General features: G+C 41.3%; 1 protein-coding gene across 4 annotated transcripts in view; it reads right to left on the bottom strand.

The window, feature by feature from the left end:
* The window catches only part of GNA14 (G protein subunit alpha 14), a 198,187-nt gene that overhangs the window by 101,630 nt on the left and 84,463 nt on the right, over window positions 1-12,094 (bottom strand). Inside the window, exon 1 of one of the 4 annotated variants that reach the window (XM_060409318.1) lies at window positions 10,866-11,314. The exons of the other annotated variants lie outside the window; for them this stretch is intronic. Coding sequence (XP_060265301.1) covers window positions 10,866-10,971 — 106 coding nt within the window. The 5' untranslated portion in view covers window positions 10,972-11,314. Of the gene's footprint in view, window positions 1-10,865; window positions 11,315-12,094 lie in introns of those variants that run through there. 4 annotated transcript variants of the gene reach the window in all.

The following is a 12,094-nucleotide window of genomic DNA, read 5'->3' as shown; positions in this document are numbered from 1 at the left end:
ATAGGAAAAGGAGTACGTCAAGGCTGTATATTGCCACCCTGCTTATTTAACTTCTATGCAGAGTACATCATGAGAAATGCTAGGCTGGATGAAGCACAAGCTGGAATCAAGATTGCCAGGAGAAATATCAGTCACTTCAGATATGCAGACAACACCACCCTTATGGCAGAAAGTGAAGAAGAACTAAAGAGCCTCTTGATGAAAGTGAAAGAGGAGTAAAAAAGTTGGCTTAAAGCTCAGCATTCAGAAAACAAAGATCATGGCATCTGGTCCCATCACTTCATGAGAAATAGATGGGGAAACAGTGGAAACAGTGTCAGACTTTATTTTGGGGGGCTCCAAAATCACTGCAGATGGTGACTGCAGCCATGAAATTAAAAGACGCTTACTCCTTGGAAGGAAAGTTATGACCAACCTAGATAGCATATTCAAAAGCAGAGACTTTACTTTGTCAACAAAGGTCCATCTAGTCAAGGCTATGGTTTTTCCAGTGGTCATGTGTGGATGTGAGAGTTGGACTGTGACGAAAGCTGAGCACCAAAGAATTGATGCTTTTGAAGTGTAGTGTTGGAGAAGACTCTTAAGAGTCCCTTGGACTGCAAGGAGATCCAACCAGTCCATCCTAAAGGAGATCAGTTCTGGGTGTTCACTGGAAGGACTGATGTTGGAGCTGAAACTCCTATACTTTGGCCACCTGATGCGAAGAGCTGACTCATTGGAAAAGATCTGATGCTGGGAAAGATTGAGGGCAGGAGGAGAAGGCGACGACAGAGGATGAGATGGCTGGATGGCATCACCGACTCGATGACCATGAATCTGAGTGAACTCCAGGAGTTGGTGATGGACAGGGAGGCCTGGAATGCTGCAATTCATGGGGTCGCAGAGTCAGACACGACTGAGCAACTGAACTGAACTGAAAGAATTTTCACTTTACAGCTTTTCCCCTCATACTTATTTTCTATGTGAAGCACCTTCCATAACTCAAGTTACTTTATTTGGCCTAAATGTGGGTGAGCAAGTAAGCTTTTGCCTCAGTGTGGCAACATCACTTTAACATCATCAGCAACAACCCCAGAAGCTTAGGGATCTCATACCTATTTTGTTTGGTCAGCACATTGTTCAGCTTTTTTTTGTTGTTGTTTAATCTGAACATCTTTTGCTGGGGCAGATACTCACTAGATAAATACAGAAACACCCATGGTTTCTTCCTAGTCCTCACTGCCTAGTGTCTGGTCCAGTCCCACATTTATGACACCTATGGGAGCTTTGGAAACACAAGTTGCCAGCTCTGATCTCCATGATCCCTAAACTCTATGTTCCTGAAACAGACAGGCCAGAACCTGGAACCTGGAACCTGGAACCCTGTACCAGACAAAGTCTCCAAGATAAAGTCTCCTTCAGTAACAGAATACCAAGAAGCTATAAGGAATTATAATAATCATGCAAGGGCAGTTGGGGCGAATTATAAACAATAAGATACAAAAAAGCCAAAACCCAACTGCCATTTCTGAGGTGCTGGGAGCAAAAGCAGGGTACTGCACATGAACTCTGCCCACAACACCACCAGAGGGGTGAGCAGACCACCAAAGTCACCCCTCCACCTGATCTACACAGCCACCCCCACCCTCACCCCATTTAAAGCATCAGCTTACATACCCTCCAGCCGCAAGGAAATCTGTTGTTTGTTTTTGCTCCCCCTCCTGATAAAGCCTTGCCTGAATTCTGCCTGAATTCCTCCTATCAATTTCTATTGATTAAAGAGTTCAAGAAAGCAGGTTGGTAACAAAATCAGTCGCATCACTTTACTCCATTTCACCCCAAATTCCCTTCCTCAACAATTAGGGGCTAACCCTTCTCCCACATTAACCAGCTGTTTTGTAATTATTCTCAGTTTGGTTTTTATCTCCCCCACAACTCAATTAAAAATAGCTTTGTATTTCGTATCCTCCCACAATACCCAGCCTCACAATCTGCACAGAACAGACATTCAGATGCACGCTGGCTAGAAAGGAAAGGGCCAGCAAAACAGCCTCCTGCAATTCTTCCCATGTTCCAGAGCTCGACACACTGCCACCTTTAGAGTGGGACAAAGAAAGCCATGTTCTGGCTCTCTTCCATCTCTCCTCATCCAACAGCACCATGAGGCCCCAGGGTCAAGGACACATATCCACTTTTAGTCAGTGTCCTCTTCCCAGCTTTAAGGTCATGCTCAAGGCACTTAATATCCTGGAATTTCATAACATAGGCCCTTTCCAATCCATCCTCTTGAGGGTGAATATGACATAGGTTTGCACATTCCTGGGCCTGCCAAGAGACAGGTGTCTGAGAGGGGGTGTGGACAAAGCCTGGATGTGATGGCCTGAGTGCATGCAGAGACCTTTGCACTTTGTTGGTGACAAGGGTCACCAGCCAGGGTCTTCCATTTGTACTCCTGCCCAGGCCCTAAAGGGCCTCCCAGTGGCTCAGTGGTAAAGAATCTGCCTGCCAATACTCAGGCTCTATCCCTGGGTCAGGAAGATCCCCTGGAGAAAGGGAAAGGCAATCCACTCCAGGATTCTTGCCTGGAGAATCCCATGGATGGAGGGGCCTGCCAGGCTACCATCCATGGGGTTGCAAAGAGTCAGATACAACTGAGCAACTAAACAACAACGGGGCCCTAAAAACGTTAAGTGGCTCCCTGGCTCGACACACACATAGCATTGAAAGATTAAATATCAATGGCAAAATAGTCTTATTTCTCCATTTTACCAGGATATACTCTCCCAGCCTGGATGTATCTACCCAGCACAGAAACAACTGACTTCCTGTTATTTGCTGAAAGGATGGCAGACTAAAAAAAAGAGTATTTGTTTTCACCTAGAGCTTTTAAAAACTGAAGAAAACTTCAAAAGCATATAAGAGTGGTTGTTATTTGCTCAGTATGCTAAGATTTTTCTGAGTCAACCAGTGTTTCTGGACCAGCCATATTTCCCAGGACAATTAGGAATGATGTCATGTGATCACATTTAAATCAATATCTATCCTGAAATACTCATCATCCAAACATGGGTATTATAAAATGCATTCAAGTTAGGCAGTGCAGCATGAGGTCAATTTGACAAAACTAACTAAAAGCGCATTTAAAGTATCTTCAAAGTAGCCATCACATCACACTTTGTATCTTCTCCTATAATGTAACCATTATCTACACTTTGAAATCCAAACAATCTAATGGGATATGGAAATGAGGTGGCCTTGGCAGGACTTTTGCCAGGGTCAGGCTGTCCACAGGAGAAACAAGATGAGTTATAAACTACAGTGTGCATATCGAAAGGGTCACTTTCACACTCATGCTTACACGCTGAAAATTTAGTTACATTAGATCTCAAGATCAGATGTGAAATTTTCTCTGTTTAGAATATTGTGGGTCTAATTCCTGCTCTGAATCCTCTATGAAAATAAAAATTCGATTCTGATTTTCTTGATGAAAACAGTGTATATTTCCAAATATTCTGCTTTGTCTCCCCTGCTCCTGCCCCCTTTTGAACACATATGGATGAATGTTTTGCCATGAGAGAATGAACAGCAAAAATTTCAACCTCTGGCAGATTAGCTAAGAATTTTCATTATACTTTTTGCAGAAATTTTGTGCCTGCAACTCAGCAACCAACCAAATAGAGAATCCTTGTCTCACGGTTTTGCACAGTTTGATGTACATCCTTCTAACTTCATTTCTTCCTCTCCTTCCCCATTCTTTTTCAAATTCTGAATCTTCTTGGGTTTCTGGAGGATACAATTTCTATTCATCCACTAAGTTTTTACAATCCAATTTCTGTCCTGCAGATACGTAGGGTCTTTAAATTTCTTTATCCTGGTTGGGACATCCAGTTAACCATCAGCTGGCATAAGTTCACCTTTTTCCCACCCCAGCCTGCCCTCTTCCCTCATGAAGTACATCTGTGTCAGGCTTGCTGCTGCTGCTAAGTCACTTTAGCCGTGTCCAACTTTGTAACAACCCCATAGATGGCAGCCCACCAGGCTCTCCCGTCCCTGGGATTCTCCAGGCAAGAACACTAGAGTAGGTTGCCATTTCCTTCTCCAATGCATGAAAGTGAAAGTGAAGCCACTCAGTCATGTCCGACCCTTAGCAACCCCATGGACTGCAGCCTACCAGGCTCTTCCAGCCATGGGATTTTCCAGGCTTAGGATTAGTCAAAAGATCAGATCAATTCGGATCTCCTCGTACTCATATACACGTGGCTTACCCATTCACCTTTCCAAGTGACCCCAAATCACTAGACTATCAGATTCTGAAGTGCTGTCCCCAAACTGCAGCTGCAGCCCTCCTTCATGGGACCCTCCCCTGCTCCTAAAGTCTGGTCAATTCCAGCCCCTCAGGAGGAAATATAGTTTTTTTAAAAGGCATTAAAGGATTATTCTCATACCAGATATGAGAAGCATCTTTAGGGAACAAAAAAATAATAAGAAAATGGGTTTGGTGGCATGTTCTTTATTTTTGTTAAAAGACAATTATTTTCATTTTCTTGGCATATTTGATACAAAATATGTACAGTGATTTTAGAATGATGATATTTACAACATAGCCTTAACACAAAGATATTCAGGCAGTCAACTATTCCCAAAAAGCTCTTATATAAAATAGAAAGAATCTATAATATCCAAATTCTAGGAGATTATTTATCTGTTTGCTTTTTTTGGTTTATTTTTATGGGGGGGGGGTAGTGGTGAAAAGTGAAGGAATTGTGGAGGCTTTTGAGAGATTGAGAAATGAGCAAATCTGAAAAAAAGATTCAGAAATGAAAATAATGTGAGAAAAGATGCTCTGAGCAATTTTAGAATCATCAAATGTTGGGTTTTGGCATACAGCAGAATTTGTTGATGAATCTTCCTAACTAGAGTTGAAATCTAACAGTCTTGTACTCTGAGGTATGATAAAAGTTATAGTAACTGGAAAATTAGGTTATCTTTTTTGTTATGGCCTACTATGTACAGATATAAGAATTGGACCATAAAGAAGGCTGAGTGCCGAAGAATTGATGCCTTCAGATTGTGGTGTTGGAGAAGACTCCTGAGAGTCCCTTGGACTGCAAGGAGATCAAACCAGTCAATCCTAAAGGATATCAACCCTGAGTATTCATTGGAAAGACTTGCTGAAGCTGAAGCTCCAGTACTTTGGCCATCTGATGTGAAAAGCAGACTCAATGGAAAAGACCCTGATGCTGGGAAAGATTGCAGGCAAAAGATGAAGGGGCCGTCAGAGGATGAGATAGTTAGATAGCATCACCGACTCAAAGGACGTGAATTTCAGCAAACTCTGGGAAACAGCAGAGGACAGAGGAACCTGGCATACTGCAGCCCATGGGGTCGCAAAGAGTCAGATACAACTTAGCAACTAAACAACAACGACACTAATTATAATAATTACTTTGTGCTCCTTTAAGAATTCCAAGATGACCTCACAAAGAATGATGACTCTCTGATCCAATAAAAGAAACAAATGCTACCAAAAATCCAGTTCACCTAGTAGGTGGACAGGAGTCGTCTCTCCCCAGATGGTCTACCGCTGTAGCTCTATTTAGCCTTGATACATTAGAGAAACAAGAGCTAATTTTAAAATCATGATTATTTTACCTTAGATTTTAATACCGCAGACATTTCAGGTGCTTGTAACCAAATTAAATTAGTCTGGTTAAGCACCATCATGCCTATAACAATGAGAGTCTGATTTAGTTTCCATCTAGCATCAGGCAATGAGAACACTGCCAAACAATGAAGACGAACCACTGTAATGCAGGCTAACAGGGGAAGAGCAAAGGTAATAACTCTATCAGGGGTTTCTAAAGGTTGCTGTATCATTACAAAAATCCAGGTAAGGACCAACTCCCATTTACCTACTGATGATGTCACCTTCTGGAAAAACATGTCCCAAGAAAAATGCCTACCAAGATCCCAAACTAGCTTAGTGGAAGGTAACAATTCTCAGACATCACTCAGAGGAGCATCATAAATAGTTATTGTTGACGAAATGGTAAAATCCCAATTATCAGTCTTCTTCTTATTTCCCCTGCCCCAACTCAGCTAGCTCTTGGATATGGCAAACTCCTTCCTTTGAACCCCTAAGACTATGCAAGAGGCTGGGAGAAGGGGAGGCTAGCACTGTTTATGGAGACACTGTGTGCTAGGCACTCAGTTCAGTTCAGTCTCTCAGTAGTGTTCGACTCTTTGCGACCCCATGAATCGCAGCACACCAGGCCTCCCTGTCCATCACCAACTCCCAGAGTTTACTCAAACTCATGTCCATCGAGTCGGTGATGCCATCCAGCCGTCTCATCCTCATCTGGTCATGAGCGTCCATGTTTATTGTTATCAAAGTTCAAACCTTAAAGTTTTTGCTTAAAAAAAAAAAAAAAATTTTTTTTTTAAGTTTTAGCATCTGTTTTACTGTCACAGAGAGCAAGAACACAATCTGTTCTGCTTCCTAACTATTCTCAATATGAGGGCTTCATATCCTTTAGGCTATTCTAATATTAAAGTTAACGATTTATATGAATTTTTCAGTGATACTATTAATACATCACTGAAAAAACTTCAGATCCCCAAGATAATTGTGTCAAAATATTCTCTGACAAGATTTTTGGCTGAAAGGTCTATGTTTATAAAATGAAGAACTGAGCTACATTATATATTTTTTCCCTAAATTTTCAGAAAAAATATAAGAATCCTGATCTAAATTGCTCACAGACATGGAGCTTATTACCCTGTGCTAGAAGCCAAACTGGGATCTAATTTCTATTTTGACAATTAAAAATAAAATCTTATACTTGATTTACATGTTTTATGGCTGATTTTTCTTTTCTGAAATGCAAATGTAAAAGTTGATACTTTTCTATCCATCTAACTAGCAAAACTTAAAGTGAGATGACAAAGTGTCGGTGAACCTGTGGGGAAGTTTTCATGCATTGCTGCTGGGAACAATAAATCGGTACAGATGCTTTGGAGAGATTTTGGCAGTATTTTTTAAAATAGAAACATGTATCTTCTCAGTTGGTACCCTATGATACTATGCAATCGTTTAATTTTCTTAGGCATGATCACTGTACTATGGTTGTATAAGAGAATGACCTTGTTACTAGGAGATCAGTGACAGGAATATTTAGGAGTGAGGTCTAAAACCAAAAGAACCCGTTAAAAAAAAACTCTGTGTGTGTGTGTGTGTGTGTGTGTATGTTTGTATCTATCTAGAGGGAAAGACAGCAAGAATGCTATAGACGGAATCTTTGTGTCCCCCCGGAATTCTTATGTTAAAACTTAATCCAGGTGATATTAAAACCTTAATCCAGGGTGATGGTATTATGAGGTGAGGCTTTTAGGAAGTGCTTAGGTCATGAGAGTTCCCACCAATATCACATGGGATTGGTGCCCTTATAAAAGAGACTGCATAGATCAACACTTTGCCCTTCGGCCAAGTGAGCATATGGTGAAAAAAATGGTAGCCTATGAGGAGCATGGTGGGCTGCACCATGGGGTCACAAAGAGTCGGACACAACTGAGCAACTTCACTTTCTTTCTTTCTTTCTATAGTTCCTTTTGGAGAAGGGAATGGCAACCCACTCCAGTGTTCTTGCCTGGAGAATCCCATGGACAGAGAGGCCTGGTGGGCTAGTCTACGGGGTTGCAAAGAGTTGGACACGACTAAGCAACTAACACACACACACACACACACACGAACCAGGAAGCAGGTCTTCACCAGACACAGAATCTGCTGGCACCTTGATCTTGGACCTCCCAGCCTCCAGAACTTTGAGAAGTAAATTTTTGTTGTTCATAAGCCACCCGGTCTGTGGTATGCTGTTTTAGCAGCCCAAATGGACTGCTATAGGGGTGAAGGGAAGAAGGCTGAAAACATGTTAACAAAATTAAATACTTGGATATTTCAGTTTTTAAAAAGGCTGGTGATTACTGAGTGCTCTTTCAGCTTTCCTACAGGTTTGAAAATTTTCAAAACAAGGGCTGGGGGGAAAAAGTAGCAAAGTTTCATATGCACAAGACCACATGCACCACAACAGGATTGTTTATTAACGTGAAGAACTGAAAACTGTCCACGTGTCCAAAGAAATGTGTTTCTGTTGGATGAAATGTTTCATAGCAATGAAAACGAGTGCTTCTCATTCCACTCTAGTGGAATCTAGAGCACAACCACATAGACGGATTTAATAAAGCAGTGTCTAGTAAAAGATAAACACATCAATAAAGCAGGTTGCCAGACAAGTCTTACATACCATTTATTTCAACATTCATTTTTAGGTAAACACAAAATGTACTTCACAGTTGCATAGCTATGGAATATATGGAGAATGGATTCGAAGAACCATGGTGGATCCATCCAGATGGATGCTACGGTGGGGAAGGGGGCAGAATCATGAGGGAACAGGCGAGGCCACGACAGAGCTTACAGATGACACTGATAAAAAGCAATCCAATTCCAAGCACCACATCTGGGGAAGGTTTGATCTTTATTATTATTAACCTAATGGACCAAGGTTTTAGAAAGGAAAAAACTAGACTCATCATAAAACTGGACTGTTCCAGGTCACGACCAAAGCATCACAACGCATCTCCATTTGCGTTAGGCAGTCTGAGAGAACCAGCCTTCCTCCTCCTCACAGCTGAGGCTGGTCACCACTGTATGCTCTAAGCTCCCCCACTTTTCTCTCCTAACCAGTCCCAGGTTTCTCAAATCAGAAGCTTGCTTAGAAATTGTCATGTAACTAGTACACTACACACACATATTCCATGGGTCCCTTTCCTTTCTCATTATGGGACTCAAGTAGGGTTTTCAAGGTCATGACCCTTTCACAGCCCTTCATTCTGACATGCGTTACAGTCAATGTCAATCAATGTGGGAGACCTGGGTTCGATCCCTAGGTCGGGAAGATTCTCTGGAGAAGGAAATGGCAACCCATTCCAGTACTCTTGCCTAGAAAATCCCATGGACAGAGGAGCCTGGTGCAGGCTACTGTCCATGGGGTCGCAGAGTCAGACACGACTGAGCGATTTCACTTCAGGTCTACAGTCAATGTAGAAATAAACTGCCCTGTGCCTGAGGCCAAGGAGGCATATGATAACAGCAAATACTGAATACACGAGCAAACGAAGTGAATAAGAAAGGATGGAGAAGGCAGAGAGAAAAAAGGATGATGGATACATAGAAAAAGAAGCAACTGACTCAGTGGGACTATGTGAGTTACCACAGTCAGCCACAACTCCCAGACTTCTTATACCCGAGAGTATAGTCATTCTGGCCCACTTGGAAAATAACCAGAACACGATGTGTATCAGTAAAATCACAGTCAAGTTAGAGAAGACCATCGTGGCCTTCCCAGTGTTTCATGTACCAGGGCCAAGTCCAGACATTTTGCTGAGCACTCTCACTCCATAATTACTCAAACAATGTTTCATTAAGAAGAAAATATCAGCTAGCAGGGAATATGAATGGCCCACAATAGGGAGCCTTTTTGGCAGGGGATAAAACTGTCTTTTCAACGAGTAACAAAAATATGATAGAAAAACAAGAACAGGCCTGGATAAATGGTACAAATAAGTCAGCTAAGTTTAAAACTGTTCTTCCTCCAGCAGAACAAGGGGTTCAGTGGCTAATAGATCATTATTCCATGAGAGAAAAGGGTAAGTTACCTTTCATTTTCAACACTAGACAAGACTGAGAGGAAAAACACACTTTCTAAAAAAAAAAAAAACAGGACATCGTTTGCATAATATCTTTACATTAGCAGTTTATAATCACATTTTTGAGGAGAGAATCAGAAGGGACTTTAGGGATTATTTTACCAACCCCCTCTCAACTTGCCAATGAACTCAAAAAGCTAAATGACTTCCCTGGGGCTATATAACAATTTAGAACCGCAACCCAGGACTCCCTCTCCAAGTCTCATATTTTCCACATGGCACCATTTCATTCCTCCCTTTATAATTCTCCAACCTCTGAAATCTGTCTCAGTATTCCAGTGTCTGAGGTTTCTGTTACAAAGCTAATTTTTTTATTAAGAAAATTAAGAATATCAATCTAAATTGGATAGTCCGTAATAGGAAGTGTGATTAATACTCAGGTGTGATAATGGTGTTTTGTTTCTATATAAAAATGTTCTTAACTAAAAGGCATTAGAGTTGCCATGCTATGATGTCTGCAATTAACTTTCAAATGGCTCAGCAAAACAGCAAAGACAGATATGAATATAGATGGGTAGAAAGATATCACAAAATGTTTACAATTATTGAATTTAGATGGAAGAGAGGGGGTCTTTATTATACCACGGCTTTATTATTTTATAACTGTTGCAAAATAAAAATAAGGAAATGTAGGTATATTTTCAAACATCATTATTTTAAAGCATTTCCAATTTTGAGTCACAGACTTCAACTCTGTGCCCAGCTGCTCAGACATTTCACGTGACACAGCTAAGCAGGTCTTCCAGGAAAGGGGATTTTGGGGGTCCCCAGACAGTATGTCTAAACCTAATGACATCAAAATCATGTCTAGAAAGTGTGTATAGGGAGTGGTAGAAACCAGGAGAGGCTGTCCACTCAGCACAGATGGGGAGATGTTATAGCCAGATACACTGCTTGCCCTCCTCCCATAAAAGGCTGGTGTGGGGCTGGAGTCTGAGGCCTGCCTTCTATCGCAAGGCAGAAGAAGCCCGTAAGAAACAGAATTCAGACACACACCACCTTTGTTTTCCTCTGCATTCTAAAGCAGCAACTTCCCAGCATCTAAGCGCATGCTGTATCTCCCCTAGGAAGTACCATTAGTGAAAATGGAAACCCTCCCCTGCGCAGATGGGGCTGAGTACCTGGGTCTCCTCCAGTGCTGCCTGCCTTTGTTCCTTCTCTTCTCTTTGAGCCTGATTTAAAGCCGTCTGCTCTTAACCCTTTCACATTTACCAGAGGAAACATCATCTCTTGGGATTCTTGGCTCTTCTCCACAAATTCCTCTGCGTCTCAATTCATATTACTCCAGAGAGCTCCCTCAGCCAGAATAATAATTCTCAAATGTTTAGTCTTCCCTCCCAGAGCTTCCACAAACACAAACTAGATCAGAGTTCTTTTCCAGATTTTTCACATGGAGATTTAAACAACAAGTGTCACCTTGCACTCTTTAAAATATATGGTATCATTCCCTGTAGGCCTCCAAAGGCACCTCCATGCAGGGCCAGAAAACAAGGATAGGGCTTGGTTAAGCTGATCACACCTGGTCTCAGACGTCCCAATCTGTGGGGTCATAATGCCTTCCCAGACCAGTTGAGCAAACTTGTTTACTGGGATGTAGAAATCCCTCTGCAGAGGTCAAACAGAGGATAAGAAATCTTTTAAAGATGAAGAAGGGTGAGGGTGAATTAGAAAAACCACTATTACAAGGCAAGCAACTTATGCCAATATTTCACAGCTTAACATTTGTTTATCCATCAACAGAAAAAAGGATAGACAAAATATGGTATATACATACAGTGGAATATTATTTAGCTTTAAAAAGGAAGCTACTCCAATACATGCTGCAACACAGACGGACTTTAAAAACTTTATGCCAAGTGAGGTAGACCAGCCACAAAAAGGGAAAACATGTGATCCCACTTAACGTGGAGTACCTTGCTAGAATAGCAAATTCACAGAAACAGAAATGTATCCATAGAATAAAGGTTTCCAGGGGCTGGGGCAAGAGGAATGGAGAGTTATTGTTTAATGGGTACAGATTTTCTCTTCGGGATGATAGAAAAGTTCTGTAAATGGATAGTGGTGATGGTCACCCCTTTTGTAAATGTACTTAATAACTGAGTTGTACATCTTAAAATGGCTAAGATATATACAAGATGTATATATATTTTATCACAGTGAAAAATTGTGGTGCTCACTTTGGCAGCACACATATGAATACTAAAATTGGTACATACAGAGAAGATTAGCAGGATAACGTGAAATTAATGAAGCATTCCATATCTTTATAAAAGTGAATCATTATGCTGTACACCTGAAACTAATATAATATTGTAAATCAACTGTACCTCAGTTTTTAAGAAGCGTTTAA

The sequence above is a fragment of the Ovis aries genome, chromosome 2 (genome assembly GCF_016772045.2).
Source record: "Ovis aries strain OAR_USU_Benz2616 breed Rambouillet chromosome 2, ARS-UI_Ramb_v3.0, whole genome shotgun sequence".
NCBI lineage: Eukaryota > Metazoa > Chordata > Mammalia > Artiodactyla > Bovidae > Ovis > Ovis aries.
Note: the sequence above shows the minus strand (reverse complement) of the source record. Positions and strands in the feature narration are given on the sequence as shown.